Source organism: Ptiloglossa arizonensis, chromosome 4, assembly GCF_051014685.1.
Source record: "Ptiloglossa arizonensis isolate GNS036 chromosome 4, iyPtiAriz1_principal, whole genome shotgun sequence".
Classification (NCBI taxonomy): Eukaryota; Metazoa; Arthropoda; class Insecta; order Hymenoptera; family Colletidae; genus Ptiloglossa; species Ptiloglossa arizonensis.
The window spans coordinates 22,430,880-22,455,787 of record NC_135051.1 but is presented as its reverse complement, the minus strand read 5'-3'; the positions used below and the strand labels follow the sequence as shown (position 1 = coordinate 22,455,787).

General features: G+C 45.7%; 1 protein-coding gene across 3 annotated transcripts; it reads left to right on the top strand.

Annotated features, from left to right (window-relative positions):
* Nucleotides 1-4,140: 4,140 nt before the first annotated feature.
* Nucleotides 4,141-24,732, top strand: Dhit (regulator of G protein signaling double hit). 3 transcript variants are annotated; one of them, XM_076308738.1, is made up of 5 exons: nt 4,141-4,282; nt 11,297-11,616; nt 13,667-13,675; nt 17,242-17,638; nt 18,562-24,732. In XM_076308738.1, the coding sequence occupies exons 1-5, from the start codon at nt 4,274-4,276 to the stop codon at nt 18,796-18,798; spliced, it is 972 nt and encodes a 323-aa protein (XP_076164853.1). In that variant the 5' UTR covers nt 4,141-4,273; the 3' UTR covers nt 18,799-24,732. The 3 variants fall into 3 exon arrangements, with proteins under 3 accessions (XP_076164853.1, XP_076164856.1, XP_076164854.1); XM_076308741.1 differs by lacking the exon at nt 13,667-13,675 and having other exon boundaries at nt 11,297-11,613; XM_076308739.1 differs by lacking the exon at nt 13,667-13,675.
* Nucleotides 24,733-24,908: the final 176 nt, after the last annotated feature.

The following is a 24,908-nucleotide window of genomic DNA, read 5'->3' as shown; positions in this document are numbered from 1 at the left end:
CTCTCGTAACGAAGTGGAAAGAGAGGGTAGACTTTTTTAATTAATTTCTACGGAATCTTTCTTCATTGTCGGAGTTGGTAAACTGCACCTCCGCAGTTGGGTCGCTTTGAAAACACTCCGTGGAATTAACCCCTTCGGCGTCGCGGACGGGGATAGACCAATCCATGCGGTAAACGCCCATGGGCGTTCGAGGTGTACAGTGCATACTTGTGGATATAGTCGTTCCGCACACGGCGTGTGTCTCATGACGTATAATTTCAAACGTAGTGGATTTACTTCGAAAAATGTAGATGCGACGTTGGAGTAATTTTTTTGTTCGTTTGTTATTCAAGGGAGTAGAATTCCATTGTCGAGCGAAAATGTTTACTTTGGAAGACAGTTTTTTGAATGCAGTCTCGGAAACGATAAGACCGAGTACACCTTATCGACGTCAAAGCAGAGACGTCATACCGTGTCGCACGTGGTACACGTCATTGCTTATTATTCTCACGCAGATCGCGACGCGTGCTATTGCGCGTGAACCACGCAAGAAACGGCACCTGTTACCGTCTCTCGCGGCAAAACATTCTTTGTTTATTAACCGCAAACACTCCTGCGCACTTAATATCGGAGGAAGAGCAACATCGCCGCGCGAGTCCAATTTGAAAAATTCGAAAACACTCACGTCGATACACGACTCGTTCGTCGAGGTGCCATTTATTTTATATCAAATCCTATGTCGGTCGTCCTAAGCAGTAATATACGGGAATATATTAACACGCTTGGAATAATCAATGGAGGATGTATCGTTTACTTTACACTCGTGACTTATGACTCGTTGGAAGAGACTTATTTTCAATCTTTTCTTTCGTTAGATTCTTTACCAAAAATTAGTGCATCGGAGATAAAAATAAAATTAACAGAAATTCTCCAGTGGGAAAGGAAATTGTTTGTGTTCACCGCTTTCATTAAAAAGAATGCGATGACTTCGTAAAATAAATGGATTAAAAATAAAAATAAAATAAACAAAAATCCACCAGTCGAGAAGGAAATTTCTTTCCGCCGTGTTCGCTGCTTCTACCAAAAAGAATGCGATGACAACCCTCTTCGGAAAATAATTGCATCGAAAATAAAAAAAAAAATCTCTATTCGGAAGGGAAGTTTTTTTCCATCATGTTGCGCCAAAAAAAAAAAAAAAAACGTGATTACACTCCTCTTCGGAAAATAATTGCATGGAAAATAAAAATAAATGAAAATCATCCTTTGTTCGAGAAAGTTTTCTCGTGTCCACCGAGATAGCGAGTATACTCCTCTTTGGAAAATAATTGTATCAAAAATAAAAAGAGACAGCCCTCCGTTCGACAAGAAAGCGATTTCACCTTCTTCGTAAAATAAATTCTGGAAAAGCAAAAATGGACCAAAAGAAAATCTCCCGATTCAAGAAGGAAAACGTCCCTGCGCGATATCCCGGTCTCAAAGTGATCGCACTTGCAGAAAGGTAGAAACGCCTAAAATATAAATGCGTCGAAAAAATTTGAATGAAATCGCAAGATGGATGAATCTCGCGAACCAAAGACGCCAAGCCCTGAGAAGAAAGTAAACCGAGTCGAAATCATCGACGTATCGTCTCATTGACGGTCTGTCCGTCTCGCTCTCGCCCCCCACTCTCTCTCCTTCCAGCGTCCAACCGGCGGGTCGTTCGCACGCAGGATCGCGAGGAGCCACGAGCCCCCGACAAAGCATGGCGGCCAGCCGGTCGGCCGGGCTGCGCGGGCGTCGGCGTCGGCGTTTCACGGGCGGCGTTGGCGGCGCGGCGGGTAGGTACGCGTCGCGGCGCCTCGCGTCAGCGTCGCTGGGACCGTCGACGGAGGCCAACAGTGGTGGCCAACGCATCGCGCGAGCCGCGTAATCCGCCATATTGGCCGCGAGAGAGAGAGCCCGTCAGGCCAGTCGAGGGCCGGTGGTGAGCGGTTGCCCGCTTTCCAGCGCGTACCATCGCTCGGTGTATCCTCCGCGTCGCGAAAGGGGGTTGGGTACGGAGGGCGTGAGCAGGCAGTACACGATCGTGTCGTGTTAACCCGGCGCGAGGCGGGCGACGGGGGTGGCGGAAGAGGGCAATAACGTCGTAAGACGGTAGAGATACGCCTCGAACGTTTTGTAGAAAAAGTGAAAGAGGGTGACAGACGGTAGATATACTTGAAAAGAAAAAGAAAGAAAGAAAGAAAGCTAGCGAGAGAGAGAGACAAAGGTCAAATAAGTGTGTATCTCCCCCTCCCCAGGTGACAGTGATTCTCGTTTCGAGAGGTGTCCAGTGATCCCTGGAATAAAACCAGAGAATCCCGGTGATATCGTCGAGTCTAGGGGTGGTTTCCAGCCTCTGGTGAAAGGGTGTGTGCTACGCGAAACCCCCACCGAAGAGATCGAGGACCCCGAAACGCGAGAGCAAGTGCATCGACTGATCCGCGGCGTGGACAGGGTGAGGTCGCTCCTTGGAGCTCCCCTCCTCTCGTTACCGTATTTCGTCTGTACGGGAGGGGTCGGTGGACCCGCGGGGTAACGTGGTTTTCAACCCCCGGGGTGAAATTCGTCGACTCCGGGGTACCGGAGCGAGGAACACCACCCCCGGTGGGACGCGAACCGAGGTCCGGTGTCTGAGCGCGACAGCGCCGTGGGCTCGTCTCTACGGCTCTGTTCCCGACTTCTGCCAATCAATAACCGGCGCGACTCGTTCGCGCTCACCGTACCCCCACTCCTCCAGCGCGCAGACTCTCTCTCTCTCTCGCTTCGTCGCGCGTCGTCGGTCACCGTCGTGCGCTCCCACCCCTCTCCGCTATCCCCACCGCGCTCGGCTCACGGTTCCCGAAAGAGACAGGCGCGAAGCGCGCCGGAAAAGTCCCTCGGATGCGTCGTTGAGGCGCGCCGAACTTCTCGAACGATGTTTCCCCGTGTCGCGCTTCCGTGCTCGCTGGACGCTCGGAACGCGTCTCCTTCTTCCGTGCCCCCGGTTTCCGGTTACCGGTGGCAGCCGCCCTGTTAGAACCGGCGGCCAGGCACGGTCGGTCCCGTCGTCGTACGACGACGAATCGTTCTGTCGTCTCGCGACGACGGAGACGGCGGTAGCGGCGCTCCCGAGCCGGCCGCGCCAGCGCCCTGCGGCGAGCCACGAACAGAGAGAGACGAACCGTGCCTATTTATACACCGCGAAACCGTCCTCGAGGACGACGCCGTGCGGTGAGAATCAGCGCGGTGCTCGAGCGGCCGCCCACGCCGCGGCTTAGACACTTGGACCGCGGGTACTCTCCCCCGAGGGAGAGGCCACGAGACGACGAAAACGACCACGATAGACGTGATAAACCGCGAGAGTGGAAATACTCCCCGGTGTCCCGCCTCGTAAACCGCCCGGTCGATGGACGCGGCCGGGTGCCAGACATCCCGATGGGACAGGACCGCGACGGGTGTCGCGAGCGAGTTGCGAGCGGTGCCCGCCCATAGGGGACGACGCCATTGAGGAGGAAGAGAGGAAAAAAATACAAGCAACTCGCTGCTACGGTTCTTATTTTCCGCGATCGAACGTCGTTCATCGCGGGTCTCCTCCGCCTCTCCCTTGGCGCGCGGGTGGCGATCTGCGCGCGGCTGAGGGGGGACCCAGACCCCGACCATCCTAGGTGGATGGGGCCGGGTCGCGCAGCGTTCTACGCGGTGGTGGTGGTGGTGGTGATCGCGGAGCCCGACCGGCGGTAAGCTCGAGGGTTGTCTCGAGCTACCAACGGTAGCCGAGGAGACGAAGACGTCGAGGAGGACGGGTGGCGGGAAATGGCCGGCGGTGGTGTATGATGCGCGAGACGGATCGTCTGGCTGGACCTCGCCGCGCCGATACGACCAAGAGGAAGACGTGACTGGTCCCTCTTTGCCCTTCCTCTCGTTTCGTCACGGTTCGTTTCACGCGGTGCTCGTGGTGCGTGGTGCGCGTATGTGTCCGTCCGTGAGTGCGTGAAAACAAGTTCGCGGAGGGGGCCAGGGCACCGCGGTTGCCCGCGGGGGAGAATGCAGCCACGTTTGGGCGAGGCCCGCGGAGGCCTCGGTCTCGTCGCTGGACCGGGATAAAGGAGGAATATATTTCCACGCGAGAGCGGGAGGCTCCCTCGAGGGGCGGGGGGCGAACACTGCGTCCACGGGGTTGGTCAACGACGACGACTCGTTGCACGGTGGCGCGCGTCGCGTCCTTTGAGCGTCGAGGCTTTGAGATCGCACGGACGCGGGAAGCGAGCTGGACTCGCTTTCGGGCGCATGGAACATGATAGAGGTGAGGCAAGAGAAAGAGAGAGGGAGAGGGAGGGAGAGAGAGAGGTGATGCGACGCGATATCGATCGATTGACCGACCGAGCGTACGCGCCGCGGCGACGGGCAACTCGCGGGCAAGCGACTTGCCCGCGAGGAGTTCGAAGCGGCGCGGACGCCGCGTTCCCCTCCGACGCGGAAACGCGGAACCTCGGGACGTAAATAAGGAAGAATTGTTATGAAATTAATCGTACGGAAAGTACGATTGAAATTGGAAAAGAAAGGAGTTACTTGAAGAGGACGATCCGTCAAAACGCGATTAATAACGTTGCGTACGCAATGTGGAAAATTTCTACGAAAATTTCTATCCACATTAGTTCCTTATTTACGTCGAGTAACACCATGACCACGAGTGACGAACTTTTGTCTTCCTTTTCGATATTTTAGAGAAGAGTTTGAGAGAAAAAATTCAGCTCAAGATCGTAGACGTAGTAACGCGTATATTTTCATGGAATGGATTTTTAAATATTCGTATACAAAGTTCAGTCAATGACCCTTCGAGTAGAAGGTAGTAGAAAAATGCAAGAACTAACGATAACACGCGGTACGAATTCAATCGAAACCTTTGATTGATTAATAGTAATAATTGAGGTAAAGTCTACTCCAGAAATGAAGCTAAAATTATTTCATCGTGAGATGCTACTTGGGTTGCCACATATACGATAAGGAAGCAGAAAATATCGAAAAGGAACGAAACTGTGTTTAACTTCTACTTATTCGAGTTTACGCGTCCAGGCTTATCTTATTCACGTCGAGCTGAAATAACTCGATAAATTTCGAGGGAAACCGATATACAAAATGACGAAAAAGTAGAAGTTTCCTTGCAGCGGAACTATGATCCGAAACAATATAAATAATCTTGCAATACACTCGGTAAATTTAGAAAAGATGATCGTGCAATCCACATCTCGCACTTCAAACACTTCGATTTCCAACATTCCATCCACACTGCTGCAAGGAACTGCGAGGAATGTCCTTGAAGAATTTCGATGACGCGAAATCCATTTTTCGATACCACCACTTATTAATTTAAACGACGTCGAAAAATTTCCATCTCCAAATCGTAATTCCATCCAAGGTCATTCTTTACAGCTCTGTACTATAGGATTGCTCAGATTGGACCATTTTTGACATTGTCGTTGGTTGTGAAATCTCCAGCAACCAAAACAAAATTATTTAATCTTGAATTTCCAGCAAAAGAGTCAAAATTATTCAACTTAATTCAAGAAGAAGCAAATAATTAAATAAACGATATTTTTGTACCAATTTCGACTGTCCCGTCAACACGGTCCAATTTAGGCAACCTCGCTCTTCTAAGTATTCGCCGAGTGACGAACGTTATTCGTAATTCGGCGAATACCGAGTGCGCGGAGCAAATACGAGACGGACGGCGTCGAACGCGTTCGCTCAACAGCTGGAAGGCGTCGGTAAACCGTGGATTCGGGTTGGCCGCTGGCTAGCCTGTTGATCCAACCGGGATTTATATTCGGCCACGGACGGAATCGTTGCCGCTGACACGCGCCGCGACTAGGAAGCGTTTCGCGATCTACTCGCGCGTGACGGGGGTGGTGTTTCGGCGGAATTACAAATTGCTGGCAGTCTTGGCAAGTCGCTTTATCGGCTACACGTTCCCGACCCTGTTGTCCCGATCCTCTTCGGTGTTGGAAAACAATAACAATCGGGCGAAGTTCTTTTTAAAATACGCGAGGAATGCGCGCATTTTCGATGTAAATTTTATAAACATTCGGAAGGAGGGGAATACAAAAATTGTATAATTATTTATCGATAATTCTATACAATACTCTTTATAGAGTTGTACAAATATTTTGTATAATATTTTGTATAATTTCCTATTGAAAATGTTTTTGTAATTTTCTATACAGAGTTCTAACAATATACATAATATTCTATATGACAATTACACACGTATGGGTCACAAAGTAAACACACCGAAGACGAGACAATACCAGGGGCAAAAAGTTCAGCCAAATATTCTCAAACTCGACCATCATCATCCTATCGATCTTCAATATCCCTGTTGTCCTAATCTTTAAAGACACACTATTAATCTGCACTCGAGATAGTTCCAATCGAGAAAGAATTACTAGTCAGACAAACAGAGATCGTAGAAACACTTTATGGAGTCACTTGCAAATTCAAACTCCTCCTAAGAAGTCAAGGACGAATTTTTTCTATTAAATTGGGATTTGTTTTCTATTTGCTTTCAAGATAGTTACAATCGAGAAAAAATTATTCGATCGAAGGAAGAAAGTCACCTAAAAACATTGTATGGAGTCACTTGCAACTCCGGTTGGAGAAAGACATTCCACGAAGTCACTTGTAACACCAGATGTCCTCCAACGAATTCGAAGGCGACTTTTTCTTCTACCAAATTGAAATTCACTTCTATCCGCTCTCAAGATAGTCATAATCCAGAAAAAATTACTCAATCGAAGAAAGAGAGAGCCTGGGAACATCATAAGGTGTCCTTTGCAACTCAGGTCGGAGAAAGACATCCTACGAAGTCACTTGCAACACCAGATGTCCTCCAACGAATTCGAGGATGACTTTTTCCCCATCACATTGAGATCCCACAATTCTTCTTCCCGACGAGCCGCAAACCTGCAAACGTGCAAACGAGAGTTCTAAAAATACTGTCGATACGGAAATCAAACTAATCTCGCGTCGACTCGGTAGCCAGGGTAAACAAATAAAGCGGGTCTTCGTACAACTGACACAATACGCGAGCGAAGTGCGGCTCGACGAATTCAGGGTGCCGCATTCCTCATGCCGTGCACGTGCTTTCCAATTGAGCAACGTGTCGACGGGGTCGATCCACCGACGCGTTCGCGTCGATAACGAGCGGCGTCGCGGCGCTTTCGAGAGATATGTACGAACGTTTAAAGATTTAACGGCGGCTAAACCGCGACACGCGCATCAACAAGTGTCCGAGAGCGCGTTGCATAATTAGAACAAGTGGTACGACTCGAAACACGCGTCAATATGATAACGATGACGTCCGTTGGAATCGAAATAATCGTGGCGCCAAGATGGCGTCGTTGGTGACAATACCTTTCGCGCTAGTATTGTTCTCGTCTCGAAAATATTTTTATATTTTCCAACAACCTTCCCCCTCCACTTTTACAAATCGTTGAATGTAAACACTGTGCGAATGCACTTTTGGGCAACGTTCCAACGATTTACCGGGTGATTCAGTACCCTGTGATCCCCTCCCCCCGTCCATCTTGTATCTGTTACGTTTCTCGTATCGCTTGAACCGATCACGTAAATATTATTTCGTCAAATGCAATTTCCCACGCGCGTACCTTTTTCTCGCGAAAATTTACTTGGCGAAGTTTGTAAATGTTTCGAACTCCGCGGGATGTGGACTCGATGATGATACTGTTGGGAGGAACAATTTCGTGTAGCGCGTTGATAAAATAATGTTCTTTTACGCAATGAGAGTTTTGTTTATAATAGATCCTTTTCTTTTCTTTAGAATCTTTGATTCTTCGATTATCCTCGCGAATAATACGTTCGAAGAACTCTCCCCTCGAGTATTTTCGAAGAATAGACATTTTTAGATTTTTAATCGCGAAAAATTAAAATACTCGATAATTTCGAAAATATGAAAATCTTCCAAAATTTCCAGCAAGATGTCAACACCTATGACATCAACCTCCGTGTCTCTTCATTTCTTTCCTAACCTTTCATTCGAAGTCGTGAAAAATCCACTCTCGAATCTTCACCTCCCATAGAATGTTTAAAGATCATTCATAACCAATAAACTATTTTCATGTTCCGAAATTGTTCTCTAAAGAGGTGTTACCAGGTTGTTTCTTCCAAACAAATTTCAAGGATTAGTTTCGATTTTGATAAGTATTTTCCTATCCCAAAATAATTGTCGTCTCTCTACGATCCACCATCTTCGCACACACGTGGATCTCCGCAAATGTCTGTTGTTTATCAATCTCTGCCCACAGCCCGTATTAGCGACTCTGGAGCGTGGTCGTTATCGTGCGAAGCCGCTCGCGAAGCAGATCATCGATGTACACCGTGAGCGTAAAAATAAAGCGGCCCCCAAGAGTGAGAGAGAGGGGGTGGAGTGGGGTGGCTGTGCATGCGCGCAGCTTTGCTCATTGAAGCCTCGATCCACGAGGTTCCTTTTGTAGGCACTTGCTCGATTTTAACGGTCTGATAATCACACAATGAATACGATCGGTACACTCTGGTTCAAGTACGGAATCGTTACCAACTTCGAGAACGCTCACGGTTACTACCGGACACTGTAACGCGAAAGTGACTAAAATTGCAAGTTGGTGATTAAATTTTCCAATAATTTAACGCGAGAACACGGTTAGAAGGCCGATGGGTCAGTATCGATTTGAACTTTTTATTTCTTTCGTGAAAAATAATTCGTCCTTGGGGTTAAAATTGAGATAAGTTTGGAGGCTCGAGTTTCTCGATTCCGTACGAAGGAACGCGGATAGTAGAAAATTACGTATCCATTTTTTTCAGAGTTCTCCTTTGACTAGAGTTCGCCAGTCGTCTGTAGAAATTGCGTACACTCGGGTTCTAAATATTCCATATTGTACTTTGGAGACGTTTTCGGAGTACGATTCAAACTGGAACGACAAAGTCTAGGGGTGAAAGGCTAGGACGAGAGTTTGTCGCGTATGAAAGAAAGTTTCTTTGCAAAAAGAAAAACCCGTGAGTGGGGAGGAAGATAATTTTCCAGCTTCCTTTGACCGTTGGAAAACATTGTTCCCTTTGGGAACACACGAACAGTGAATCTCTTTGGCGAATCTTGCATTCGGCTATCGTTGTTTCCGCGTTAACTTTGAAAATACGAGCGGATCGATAGATGCAGCTGAGCGTGCAACAATGGTAACCAAACTAATTGGCTGCCTTTTGAAAGCTTATGTGTCAATTACCGCACGGTCAGCTTGTTTCAATTAAAGCTTAACGACTGTATCGTGCTTCCGCGTGTGAATCCGACTGTGATGTTTTTCAGGCGTTCAAATAAACCAGAGAATTCATCCAGTTTCACTGCACGATAAACGGACTCGCGTTCCAATTTTAGCGGAAACTCCATTTTGACTCTCTTCGGGCGCTCCAATTTTCTGCGAACGAAATAAAACTCAAAATCAGCGGATTCGAATGGACCAGCGGGACGGAACAAACGTTCGAAAAATTGCGTAGGTTGTTTTAAAATTTCGTCGAGACAAATTTCATTGTGCCGTCGCTCGAGATTCGTTAGCAACTGACTTCGAATCGTTCACGACACCGACGTCATTAGTCAACCGCCTACCGACGAAGGAACTCTTCGTAGCGAGATAGAAATTGTCCCTTGGTTGTCTACGAGAAGGATTCTTCTTTTTTGGATTCGACAATTTTCAATCTTTGCCTTGGTTTCTTTTTCCTATCGGTGTTTGTTTTTAACGAGGAGCTCTACTTTGTTGTAGTGATTATTAACTATATAGTTATTTGTAGCTATTCCATTGGTAGAAGGGTACTCCTCGAGCAAGTTCACTCTGCTTCGACCATTCTATAGTCCTGCAATAATATTCTCGAGAGGAGACCCCTCTGGAAGATAACTACCACTTGGAACCTCGCTAAAAGGCAACAGACACTAGGAACCCTTCTAGAAGCCAACTTCTAACCGCACCCTCGACTCTGCCAGCTTAGAACACTCAAGATTTCACGCCGATTAAACCATCTTCGCCTGTTCATCTACTCCTTCGTCACAACCTACCCTAGATACTCCTCTGCTGGACAATTTCACCTCCTCTGATTAAAATTTCCATGACTGATCTTTGAAGGACTATTTTCACTGACACACTCGACTCTGAGGTCAGAAAGATTCAACATTTTGTTTCGATTAATCACCACCTATTCCTTCGACCATAAATTATCCACTCTTTATACCGGTTGATTTCATACCTTCAGAAAGCAATCTTCTCTGCTTGGAATCCCCCTAAAATACTATATACATTAGGAAGAGGTAGCTTCTACTCTCAACCTCAACTTTATCACCTTAGAAGGACTCGAAATTACGCTCCAATTAAACCATCTACTAACCCATACACATCTCCGACTGTCTACTAACTTAGTTTTGACCACGAAAGGTTCATCTGCCTCTGTAATTGCACGTCCTTCCATCCAACTCCCACGTTAGATCTCCTCTAGAGGATTCCTATAGAGGATAATTTCACGTCCTCCAATCAAACTCCCACGTCAGAACTCCTCCACTATCAACCTCAACTTCGTCACCTCCAATGGAACCTTCCAATGAGACAGTCCTACGACTGTCTACCTATTCCATGATCGCCAAATATTGATCTATTTGAATAACTCTACGTCCTCGCATCTAGAAGATTCCCGCGCGAGAACTCCTCCAGAGGACTCCTATAGAGGATAGTTCCATCCTCTTATTAAACTCTCACGTGAGAACTCCTCTAAACGACTCCTATAGAGGATAATTCCAACCTCCCATTAAACACTCACACGAGAACTGCTCTAGAAAACTCCTCTAAAGACTTTTACAGAGGACTCCTATAGAGGATAGTTCTATTCTCCAATCAAACTCTCGCATGAGAAATACTCTAGAGAACTCCTCTGGAAGACTCCTACAAGAATTTCACATCCTCCCGTCAATCTCCCACATCGGAACAACCCCACTATGAACCTCAACTCTGCCACCTAAAAAAGATTCAACATTCCGCTCGAATTGAGTTATCTTCCCTCGTTTCCTCGCGTGTTTGCGCAAGTCCAATTACACTTTCTCAGCCAAGGCCCTCCGGAGGGCCAACCGACGAACGCGCAACCAAAATTCCGACCGCCTCGTCGAGAAGGTTAAGGTCAAGCGCGAGAAGTGTCGGCCGCGGCCTCGGTTGTCTCGGTGCGCTTATTTTTAGCGAACGGTCGGCGGTTCCCGTGGAGGACGGGCCGGCTCACCAAGACGAGATATCGTTTGCAGATGTCGAGCGGAATCGGTGCAACTGCAATGGGGATCAGCGTTAGTCACGGGACAGGGGGCGGCGAGGGTGTAGCCGGTGGTTGCCGGCTCCGTGCCCAGAGCCAAGGTCAGGCGTCCGGGTCCTCGTCGCAGCATAGCAATCCGCAACAGAGCGCTCAGCAGCAGCAACAGCAGCAACAGCAGCTGCAGCAGCAGCAACAGCAACCGCCTTCGTCGCAGCAGCAGCCGCAGCAACAGCAACGCCAGGGATCTGGGATCATGGGACGCTCGAAGAAAGAAAACTGTTGCCTGTGCTGGTGCTGGTGTTGTAGTTGCTCGTGGTATTACCATTCCTGTCTATTTCTTAGAGTCGGGCAACATCGTCGGGGTAAACAAAACACGGACAGGGTTGTTCATTGACAAAAATTTAATTGGGGACGTGTCTTTAACAAACTCGTGGCTCTCGATCGTGGCATAGACCTCTTCAATTGAGGATTTTGGTAATGTTTAACGAGAGAAATGAGAGAATATTTTATCGAGGTAAATATACGCTGGTGGAGGGGGGGGGGGGGGGGATCTTTAGAAATATTAATGAGAGGTATTTATTTTGGGGTTGCTAAAAATTTTTTGAGTTCTTTACAATTTTTTTTCTTTGTTTAGTATGTGGAAGGTGATTTTTTGCAATTTATACAGTAGGTTTTTTGAAATTTAGAGTCTAATGAGAAAAATGATAGAATGTTTTGTAAATGTAAATATATACAGAAGAGGGAACAGTTTTAGAAATATTAGTAGAAAGTATTTACTTCAAAATTGCTAAACATTTTTTGAGTTTTATATTATTCTTTTTTTTTTAAGTACACAAAAGTAGGTTTTTACAGCTTCTTTTCCATATATCCAAAAAATATTTTTTCCTAGTAAAAATATTACTGACTTTGAATAAATTCAGAAAAATGAGACGATAGAAACAAATACTACTTCCACGTTATTACTTCTTTAAAATTGTTCAAATTTTCTCGTGAACATTTTTCGTGCAATTAAAAACAGAACTGATAATTAAAGGTGAACTCTTCCACCCTGTATGTATAAATTTATAAAATATTTTATATTTCCCGATTAGGCATTACTTTTTACCGGTCGAAAGGTTACGACGTTATTAAAGACAAGCTTGCAATGAATAATATTATAATAACGAATGAAACTTAACAAACATTCATTTATTATTTCATTCGATTCCACGTACAAATAATTTTGTCGTGCAGATGATGCCCGCCTCTGGTTTTTACCTGCGTGTTCACGCGTTGACGAAATTCACGTGGGCGATTTAGAGTGGAGAAGCGACGAGGGTTTGTTTGCATTCCTTTGATTTCGTCATGCGATTCGATTGTAGAGTCGAGGAGCATCTAAGTGTACCTTTCCCTTTGCTCGTAAAAGGTTTCCTGTTTCTTTTGATTAGAGGGGTGTATTTTGGCTCGGTTATCTAATCAATTGTAGAGATCTTTTTGGGACAAAGCAACACGTGCTTGGGATTGAATAGAAAGCGTTGTTTTTCACAGAAAGTGGTGTGCTTGCAATGTTTTTTTCTCGAAATGTCACACTCTTTATATCAAACATCTCTGTATCAATCGTTAACCAAAATCATACATAAAAGCACGTATGCACCATGAATATGAAAAACAAAACTTTCTCATAGACCATTTTTACAATGCATTTACCAAAACATTTATCTTTTTTTAATATCAAACTTTCGAACCCCAATTCCAATGCGCTTCTATTTTTCAATGGATACATTTATCAAAATATTTTTTTCTAAATATCAGAAGTTCGAGTCCCCATTACCAACGCACATTTTTCAAATCTCACTTGATAATTTCTCTAAAACTTCTAAAAAAAAAAAACGTCTCCCGTGCAACGAATATCGAAATACTACTCTCGTTGAAAACAAAAGCACTGAAAATTTCGTCCGCGCGCGATTACATGTTTTACTTCGGTATTCAGAGCGTCGTAACGTTCTGGATACCGGAAGCTCTCGAAAGACAACGGACAATTGTAACGATAAAACGTCACTGGGGCGAAGGGGGTTGAAGAAAACCAGGGCGACTCGCGAGTACACCAATGGATCGCGTTTCGATCGCAAAAAGAAAGATAAGAACGTAGAAAAAGCGAAAAAAGGAAAAGAAAAAAAAAGATGGTCGTCCGACGATCGATCCTCGGAACTTGTCGCGCGATAACTCCGTATATCCTGCCGGCGTGACAAGCCATTATCGCCAAGCGTTTCGTAATATAATCGTCGTCGGAACGATGTCAGTCCATTGTCTTTAAACGGAGCCACGACCTATTTTACCCGTCGAGCAACCGTACCTACACTCTTTCTTTGTTTCATGCCGCACGCAGGAATAAATGGTAAGCAGGCCATCGGAGGTTGGACTCGTTAACGTTGTTTCGCGAAGTTATGTCGCGGTTCAGGCACGCCGAAGACTCCTCTCGATCAACTCGGCGTACGCGTACGGATTAATCAACACTTTGACGGCCGCTGTCGCGTGTACGTGACTTCGTACGGGACGTAGGAGTTACCAGCCGCCGTCACGTATACGCGATCTGGGGTTCCCCGGTCCCACTGTCACCAACTCGTTAAGTTTCCGTTTAACAACGAAGGACTGCGAACTGTCGTACGATATGCGACGAAACTTCGAGTAAATGTTCCTCGGTTCGACCTATAAATAGTATGCGGTATTTCGTCGGTCCTCGGCTCGCGACTCCGAGGCTTGGTGAAAACCACCCCTTGTATCGGGGCATTTTATTTACGGCCACGTAACTTTTTTTTAAAAATTGTGAAAAACGTTTCCAGCAAAAGTTGCACCGTTGGAAGCTTAAAGTTCTTAAAGGGAAAAAAATGGGAGGATTTTTTTTCTTTTAGAATATTAGTATCTTTTCTTACCAAGTTTTTTTATCAAGAATAATTTACACACCTTTGAAAATGGTAGACGTTTTGGTTTAGAAAATTTGAAGGTTGATTCTTTTTAATATTCTTTGCGGGCAATTTACAGACCAGAAACGATCTTTTATATTTTTATTAAGTAAATTTTATTTTTCGATAAGTTTCGTCGATTAGAATTTTCCTTTTATATAAATACAGAATTTAAAAATATTTCAATAAAGTTTTGGAGGATTGGAACGAAATATACATCGAACCTGTAAACGGGTCACGTAAATTAATTTTATGTAATTCGACGATGGAAATATGGGACGGTGGTGTTTGAATATTTATAAAATGCTGAATTTATAAACTCACAATCGAACATTTGCCCGAGTCGTGCGGTCGTCGAAGTGTCAAGGATTGCCTAAGATTACGACGCGTCTTCAAAGTTTTATCGCGTCTGTTTGCCGATTGTAAGAGGTTTAGAGGTCTCGAGACGTTCTCAGTTACACAGGCACCGGTGTAATTAAAATCCCTGCGATAATCCGCAGGAATGCATAACGAGTGAATCGTAATCGTTTTCGATTGGACACGTCATTCGATCGAGATAGAAAATTGTAACACTGGATAAGCACTTTGTGAAAGGGGAGTTCTTGATTCGAAGCTTGCAATTTAGATTCATTTATTAATACATTGTTGATTAACGAAATTAAAAACTATAGTAGACGATTAATTTTTAAGAAGATTTAAAAATCATTCTTTGACGAAACCAGATAGATAAGAGGAAGAAAGTATCTATATCTTCCTTATTAGTACTCACTAAAATGCTAACACTATCAATTTCTATTAACAACATACGAAACAATTATTTCAAAAGTCACGGTCATTACTCTTCGCTCGATCCTAGTACAGACTTCTCTTTCGAATAAATTTTATCAAAATACTAACATCAATCTTTTTTTTTCGAATATATTAACGTATAAAATACATTGAAATAATTTCGAATAACCAATTACAGAAGAAAATTTGTTTTCAAATATTGCAAATTGATATTTCCGATTACTAAGTAATGTATGAAATACTTTTAAATAATTTCGTATAATCGACTATAGAACAAGCTTGCTTCTAAATATTCTAAATATTTCAAATCGTTCTTGTTGACCATTAATTAACCCATAAACGACAGTTAAACAATTTCGGGTAACCCATTATAGGAGAAACTTTTTTTTCTAAATATTTCAAATCCTTCTTTTCAACTATTAATCAACGTACACAATACTTTTAAATACTTTCGAGTAACCAATTACAAAAGAAACTTTTCTTTCTAAATATTTCCTTCTTCTCAATTATTAATCAACGTACACAATACTTTTAAATAATCACGAGCAACCAATTACAAAAGAAACATTTCCAAAAGCTTCTCATCAAACGATACATCAATATGAACAACCGTTGATGAACGAAATAAAATTCTTAACAAGTTTCGCAAGTCCATCAACTTTGAAGGCACTCGTCGTGTAATTCACCGTCCAGTGGTTCAATATTTTCGAGCTTCGGGGAAGATTTCACGGCCGAAAAGAGAAAAAAGAAAAAAAAACATCCCTACGGATGGCGCGACACGTGTCCATCCCATGAACGGAAATCTTCTCTCCCCTCGTTGCAAGAGGGTACGGTTTTCCGGCCAGGCTCTATCTGCTTATTTATCCGCGCGCCTCTTTTCCCGACCCGTTCCGGCGTTATCGGCACGGCCGACTGTTTGCAGAACGAAACGTGGAAGTTTCCGGAAATAATGGAGCCGCTGGCAGCGGGAAACACGGCGGGCGGACGACGATGAGAAAAGCGTTCCGCGCCGTCTCTTTATTTTTGCCCCGTACCAGCGCCGAGCGAACGTGTTTCAATTTATCGTTGCCGCATTGTAGCGTGTCCACAACGATGCGTCGAACGAGGGGTTGCTCTTTGTCCTCCTCTTCTTTTATTTTTTTCTCCCCCCCCCCCCCCCCCCCCACTACCCGATTCTTGCCCGTTTTCGCGTCTATTCACCACCGTGTCGCCATCGTCGCGATAACGCGATCAGTTTCGGGGCCCTGTTTCCCCGCATCTCGTTCTTTGGGGAAAAGATAGGGGACGGAAGATCTCTGGTGAACCGTGTCGAAATTAAAGATCGTACGAGGATCGAGTGGACACCGTGTAACCTCTAATTTGTGAATAGAAGTAGGATTTGTTTAAGGAAAATACGAGAAATCGTATTTGTCCAATTATCTTTTGGGTAGCAAAACGTGGAATCTTAATTTTGATGGTTTCGTTAAGGTGCATCTGTGACGATAATAATGGATTTGTGCGTTTGAGTGGAAGAGAATAGAGGTGGAGAGTTTTGTAATTGAAAATCGGTAGTGTCGAAGTTCGAGTGATTGATTACACAACTTGTGAGTAACAAAGTAATTGTTTCGAAAGTAAGCACATTATTCGAGTAGTTTTTTTGGCAACTGTCTTCGAGTAGTGCTGCCTCTAGAGATTGCAGGGTTCGTTATTCTTATCATAATATAATATAATCAAAACATTTTTAGGTATTCGGGAATACTTTAAAAGCATATATTTTTCTACAAACATAACATAGATTTAAAGGGGTGGGTTAAAAAAAATTAGACGCCTCTACTGTGATTACATTCGTTTATTCTTTGCAAAATATAAAAGTAACTAATAAGTGCGGAACCCTTTAAGTAGGGAGCTCTTAACAAATGTTCTAAGGACAGTCTTCGGGTAACAGAACGTTGAACCTAATTAATTACATCGAAGCGAATAATTGAAAAGAGAACTGGATCCGCAGTTCGATCCTCGTTCCACCATAGGGGCTCAGACAATCCTGTAAACAGCCGTAGTGTCGAAATTAGAGGTACACGGGGTTTAATTCGTTGAGGACTGTCTCCGCACAGAGTAATCTCTGACTCGTGAGTAGTATAATTGGTCTTACGTGACCAATGGCTCCCTCTGGGTAACGTCGAACGTCGATCGATTGTATTGAGACGAATCATTGAAAAGAAAACTGGATCCACAGTTTGGCGGCGGTCGGCGGCAACTCGACGGGTGCAGGCGGTGCAGGTGACCAGGGGAAGAAGAAGGGAAACGCGAGCGTCAGTGGTGATCACGGGAGTGGCGTCGGCATGGGGGGCGAGCTGACAGGGACGGGGAACGGCACAGATGGCAACATAGAGTGCAGCCTGGACGAGGACCTGCAGCAGGTCAGGTCCTGGGGTTCGTCCTTCGACAAGCTGATGAGGAGTCCCGCGGGCCGCGAGCTCTTCAGGGAGTTCCTCGTGAGCGAGTACAGCGAGGAGAACATTGCGTTCTGGCTGGCGTGCGAGCAGCTGAAGCGCGAGACCAATCCGGAGAGGATCGAGGAATCGGCGCGCTTCATCTACGACGAGTACATATCCATACTCTCGCCGAAGGAAGTGAGTGCCGGTTGGCTATGAACCTCGACTGCTCGGATGTTTGATCTGGGACGAAAGAATCGCCATCTGCAGTTCTCGATAATGGTTGAACCATTGTGGAATCTGTTGTCATAGGGAGGGTATGACAGCCTGTAACAATGAGCGATGGCAAACGTCGCTATCGCGACTCAAACATCCGTGCAGTCCTGGCCTTTGTTCTATGTTAGGTTAGGTGCCCATGTGTGCGGCATGTGCCACGAAATCGTTAGAGATGCTTGAGTAAGATCATCTGTGTATATTGTAAATTTTAGATCGGTTAAAGATTTTGAAGGAACAATTTTTGATTTACGTTTGTGAGATTCGGGCATATTGGATGCGTCGAGGTTAGATATTTCGCGAGATTCTAGTCTAGAGTTAAATTAGCGTGGTAAGATCGCCATCTAGCAGCGCTTTGGTTAATTGCAATGTGATTGAACTCAAACGCGGTACGCTTCTACTGTTCGAGCTGCAGAAATAATTTAAATTTAACTCTTTACGATCTTTAAACGCGTAAATCGTAATGAGTAAGATAAGTTTGTTGCGTTTAAACGCGCAACTAGTGTCTGCGAACAGTTAACCAACGCCATCTAGCGTCTCTACTATGCTCCGTGTAGAAACGTACCGTGGAAAAGAGGGCACTTATCCTTTTCGTTCAACCTTTCGTCGAAATTTTCGAGTAAACTCTCAATTTCGGTACGCATTTACTCGTTATGAAAATAATGTAACCTGCGTTTCGATAACCAACTGCAAACTTTTAGCACGTCAGACGTGTCGAGGTTAGATGTGTCGCAGATTCTCGACCGGCGCCATCTGGCGTTTCCGTCACGCACCAATTAGAATCTTACTGCTCCTGTCCAACCATGAAATTAAAAGATCTTCGCGTGAACACCTGTGACTGATTTCAGGTGAGCCTGGACTCGCGAGTGCGCGAAATAGTGAACCGCAACATGGTGCACCCGACCCCGCACACCTTCGACGAGGCCCAGCTGCAGATCTACACGCTGATGCACCGCGACTCGTATCCCCGTTTCGTCAACAGCGACATCTACCGACGGGTGGCCAGACTCGGCAGCGTAACACCCAACCCGACGAGCGACGAGCACGTAACGGGTAAATCGAAGGGTAAGAAGGGAACGACGTAATCGCGCGTCGTGGGCAACGGGGTGGCAGCGGACCAACACACCCTTAGTCTCTTGAGCGGGCAGCCCAGCGTAGACACGGGGCGCCCGCGACGCTGTCAACGCTGGCCGATGACGGGACCCGGGAGGCATTGGCGATCGGAGACGTCGGGTCAGGGCGTACGAAACGCCCCGGCCACTCCCCTCGACCACCGGACATCGGAATTAACCTCTCTCGCGTAGAGGTCGCCCTCGTCGTCCGAGAGGACCTCGACGGATAACCTACACTCGAAGCGGCTCGCTCTTCTGCGCGACGCCATATTGGGGCCACGTGACCGCGCTCGCCGCCAGGCGGCGCATGCGCACGAACTCGACCGAACTGACGAGCGAGAAAAGGAAAAAATCGAAACGGATGTAAACGAGAACGCACAGAGAAGGAGCGGGTCGATAAGATTAGAGGTAGAGGAGAGAAGAAGAGGAAGAATAAGAAGAAGGGGCGAAGAAAGAAAAGAAAAAAAAAAGAGAGAGGAAACGAAGAGTGTAAATCGAAACGGCGCGATCGCGTGGATCATTATACCGGCTCTTCCTTCCAGGACACTCTTTGGTACACACGCTCGTTCACGCGACATGGTGGATCGAAGATCGGGACACACGCGGGTCGGTCGGGGATGACGTTCATCTATCGAGGAAGTTCCTAAGTTCATCGTTCCGGGTGTACCGCGCGACTGATCGTCGCCGATGATCTCTCTCTTTCTCCTAGCTCGAAACGAAAACTGCGTCCGCTCTCTCCCGCTCGGAACTTCTTTCTCTGTCACTGTTTTGCTTTCTACCCCCTCCACTTCACGCCTTCCCCCTATTCTCGCACTCTTCTACTGTAACTCCCTCCCCCCTTTCATCGCACGCGTCGGAGGAGGTCTTGCACGAAAGCGATTCGAAGATCGCGAACGAGATTCGAGGAAACTCCTGCGTATATGTTTGTGGTTGAATTCGTTTGAAGCCCCTTTCGACTTACCTTTTGTTTGTTTGTTTGTTCCTGCTGTTTCGATTGGAGAGAAAATTACATGCGTATTGTTGTGATTGTATTCGAGCGAAACGGTATACGTCGCTGAAACCTAACCTCGTCGATCAAATGTCGAGATATACGAGAGAATGACGAGAAACGATCGCGAACGAGACTCCTGCAAATCGAGAAATTCTTTCCCCGACGTTTCTGCGCCGATAAGGTCGTGAATGTTTAGAATTCCTTGGGAAGAGGGTTTCGATTTTGCCTGGTCTTATTTGCGACACCGTGGCGGGCAAAGACAGGGGCTTACCAGCGCAAGCACAACCTTGTTCGTTTCGTTAGAAACGCGATCAATGCAACGGGACCACGAGAAGGGAGAAGTAATTTATTTAGCGCGTGAAACGGAGTCTCGTTTGCGAGGTACTCGCTCGTTGATTCGAGAGCGAATCTCTTCGTTAAAAGATGGCGACGCTCGATTTTGGACCGGCAAACATAACCTCCAAAATACGGGACACATTTCGCGATAACGGGTGCTGCATAGACGGGACTCGGTATCTCTGAATCTTGCTATTGCTATTTTTACTATTGATCGTTTTTCACCGAAGGGAACGAGCCGCGTTTATTTTCTTCCCTAAGAGACACGCGAGTACCGAAACGAGAATTTGTGGTCTGTGTAATCGTAATGGACGCACGAAGTTCGTACGCGATCGTCGCGCCAGAGTCGATCGACGCCATTGGATGACGCTTCGAGGTTACGATCGCCCGAACAATGGCGGGAAATTCGAATGCTCGAGTTTCGCGGGAAACCGTTCGGCGACGATAACTTCGAGTTCGTGGACGAGGAATTGCGATAATTTTGTAAGGTTTCCGGGAGAGTGAATCGATCAATCGATTCAATCACCCTGAAGATGCGTCTCGCTCGTTTTTATTTTATTTCTACAAATTTATTCGTTAGAACGCGCCTGCACTCGACGGGCTTTCGATCGGCTGAACTTTATCGACAAATCGCCGTGAATAGGTCTCATTAGCGATCGAAGGCCGACCCAGACAAACCTAATTGGCAAGTGAAATTCGCCAATCGAACCCTTTGCACTCTTACTTTTCCACGGTGCTCTCCATTCCAGCGTCTTCGTCTTGTTTCCGCTTCGCGTTTACAAGCACAAAGCGTTAGAGTAAGTATTCGCGGCGATGAATTCTGTTTTTCTACAACACCGTTTTACGAAGTAATTGCAACAGTGTCAAGTATTGTTGGAGTGTCACGGAGATTCTTGCCAATTTCTCGCAACGAGACCGAGACACTCGTGTTTCGAGGTTAAGTAGTTTCCTCGAGTTACCTCGATCGTTAACGAAAATAATTAAACGAACCGTGGAAGGTATACCGTCGTTGTTTGATCATTTTTATTAACGATTGAAGCAAAGATACGTGTTGCGGTGGGAACATTCGATTAACCCTATCGAAATTAAGAATTTAATAACAGAATCTTCGATAGAAGAGAATTGAAGTAATAATACTCCAGAATAACCGCAGCAACCCCAATAGTAGATTTTAGGGTGCAAGGAATATTAGGTTCGCGTAAATTTCAATGTCAATTGGGGTCGAGTCATCGATTTCGGCCACTTTTAGTAAAGTTTGACTTCGTAACGATAAATGCTCCCCCCCCCCCCCCAGGTGCGTTGTGAATTACTTTTTTAAAAATATAACGGTTTTTTTGTGATAAATGTTAAGGAAGAAAATTCACATATACCCATTTTAATAAGCTACGACCGCACAGGATATATATCGATCGTCTGTACAGAAGTTCTGCGTTATACAAAATGAATGTTTTCCATATTCGTTGAAGAGTGAGCAGAATGTGACATCTGTCGAGAAATTTTAATACGATAGTGGTCAAAATTGTCAAAGTGCTCGAAATTGGTGGCTCGGGTTTGACACGCGCGTGAAACAAAAAGTTTTCAAAATTCCTACGGTTCTCTGAAAAGGAAAAAAAAATGAAGAGAAATGGAGGGGAACAAGGGAGCTCCTCGACGATCTTCAACGACGACAAGCCGCGTATCTTCCATTTGGCGGCGATTGTTCGCGAATAAAGATGCTCGTCGTCGCGACGCGTTCGATGAACGAAGGAGGACCGTCATCCCTGAAGGGCGTACGCCGAGTTACTGCCAGCGTGACACCACAAAAAGGATCGAACGCGCCTCGAAACAGAGAGTTTCGATAACCAAGAAACCGAAGACGATGGTGTCGATGAAAGGAAAAGGCCTAAGCAGAAAACACTCGGAGCGCGAGTTCGAGACACTTCTCTGAGGCTTGAACTGGTCGCCATTTTGTTCTTATCGCCGCGAAGACAAAATGTCGGGCCACTGTTTCGATTACGGATGAAAAATATTACCAATCTTTTTCGTTTCTTCGTTACAAGAGATTTCAATTTTATTTCGCCGATTATTTCCGGTAGAATTCATACTTAATTGGCACGTTTCGTACACAATTGATTTGCTCTAAAAAAGTATACAATCGGAATAGAAAGTTTGATTTAGTTTGTGTACCATTATTTTATGTTCCTTTTTTTTTATTTTTGTTTTTCTTTCGAGTAATCGTAGACTTTGTAATGTCGAGAGCGGGTGATAATTGAAAAAAAAAATAGAAAAATCGAACGTGCCCCGAAATTTGTCCCCAAAGTTTTGATTCAACCGCGTTTTCGCGCGGGACGTTTAAGTTGCTTGTTACCGCCATATTTTCCGGAAATCTTTGACTTCGTTTTCACAAATGCGACCGTAGAAATTTGTTCGAATCCTTCATCGACCAAATTAACGGACCTCGTTCGATATCATCCCAGAGGACCGCGCAACAACGTTAAAATTTCGTTTACGAGCTGCGAACGAACCGAATTCAAGCGTGACTCGCGATGACGCGGTGCGCGCGCATGCGCTCGCGGGACACGTGCACACGATCAGTCACGTGACCAGGGGTCTCCCTCGTAACCGCACAAGTTTACCATTTACCAAAGAAACGTACAATGAAGGCTCATCGATGTTAAATACAGGGTGTTTACAAAAAAAAAACTATTCAAGACTCGAAGGCCATACAGCGTTCGTCCGAGTAAACAATTCTTAATCAACACAGTTCGAAGATAAATGACACTCGTTGACTGAGCAATTTTTACCGAGCTTAAGCATTCAGGGTTCTTGAATAATTTCTTTCGATTGTATAATTTTAGTTAGCCAATGTAGATGCTCGTACCGCACTCGAATAATAATAATAATCAAGAGTCGTTATTTATTAAACCGTGTCCAGTCGTTGAAACAATTCACGGATACTCGAGTCACGCCGAACGAGAACGTCTGAAAACCAAAGAACCAAGTCTCCATTGCACCAAAGTTGCCAGTAATTTTCTTTGTTCTTCAACAATAAGGAATATTTGAAAGTCGTTCGATGCTCGCCCAGCTTTCTACCGTTCCTCGAGCTTTTTTCGACGTCGCTTTACACCGACAAGGAGGAGGGTGTTTGCAGTTCGTCCCTGGCCACGTGACTGCGTGCAAAATAAATGAATAAAAAAGAAAAAAGGACAAAAAAGAACAAGAAAATCGCTCGAAACTCGTCGACTACCGACGCTTAGGGGGGGCAAGACCCGATCGATCGCGCGTTGCTCGATCGACGAACGCGAGTGTAAATCGTCGCGCGAGCCGATCGCACAAGCGGAAAAAAAAACCAAGTCGCACAGTCAGTCACAGCGTTTGGCTACTGCCCTGTAGATAATATTATAGATAGTTACACGACGACGGAAGGCGGATAAAAACTAATTATACATGCAAATATATAAATATACATATATATATAAATATAAAAAGGAAGCAAGGAAAAAAAATATATATATATTATAAGTATATATGGAAATCACGTACATGTGCTGCATACGTTCGGCATAAAAGGGTGGCAGGGTGCGAATCACGCGCGAGGGAGAGAGAAAGGGCGGGAGAGAGTGGGAGGGAGTGAGCGAAATAGGTGAGAAAGGAGAGAGATCGGACAATTTTTTCCATTCTTTGATCCCACGTTCCATGCGAGACTTTGTTCGCGATCGAATTTGTCTCGGGGTGAACATGAGGAGGCTTCGTCGGAACGTTTCGTGACCCCCCACCCCCCACTTTCGTCGTTTTCCGTCCCCCCCTCCCCCCCCACCATCACGAGTACCGAACGACTTTCCCCCAGGGCGAAAAAATTCTTTCCCCTGTGAAACTGTCGTTTCCGTGCACGATCCTCTTCGACTTCGATCTTCGAAGGGAAGAAAGTCCGCGTCGGAATAACGGGGGTCGACTGACTGATATTGTACACGTTAATGTTTAATTAAAATTTTCAAGTATTATCGTTTCCTCTGTTCTCCATTTTGTCGAAGCAGGAACGTGCGCGCGCGAGCAACCACCGGCACAGTGTCTCGCAACCAGTCGCGGGAGCGTCACTTGTACAGGGCGGAATGGAAGCGACGAGGAGAGGGGGTCGCGCGTGCCGCACGCCGCGACGGAGGGGTGGGGGCAGTGAAACGAAACACGCTGGCGTAAGTGAAGGGTGAGAATTGGGTCGAGCGTCATCTTCACTAATAAACGCACAATTTTTCTGAACCTTCGATCCCCTGCTTCTTTCTTCCAGGCATTTAACCCCTTTTATAATCGTCGTTTTAACCCGGCGGCACGCGTTTTTGTATCACTCGAACGACAATATTTGTACGACACCGCGGATAAACCCTGTTCCCTCCTCCTCCCCTTGACCCGAAACCTAACCTCTACGTCGTGATACGATGATTTTTCGCGACGCGTATTACAATCCGTTTCCCTTGAGTTTAACGCACGCGTCGCCCTCCAAGAAACTCGGACACCTCCCTGTTTTAAGTTCACGCTCTGCGGAATGGGACGATATGCAATAAGAGAGGGATGGAATGTGAGGGTTAATAAAGAGGTGAAAACGATTACATTTGGTCTTGAACTTCTGTCACGGTATCGCGTCCAACCAGACGCGAGAGTTTTCTGGGAGGTCGAATCGAAAATTTCGGTCCCCGACGAATCGACGTCTTTGATTTTGGGAACATTTCAAACACGAGTATACGTGTTTGTTGACGAGGACCGTGAGGATCGATCGGGGAGTATG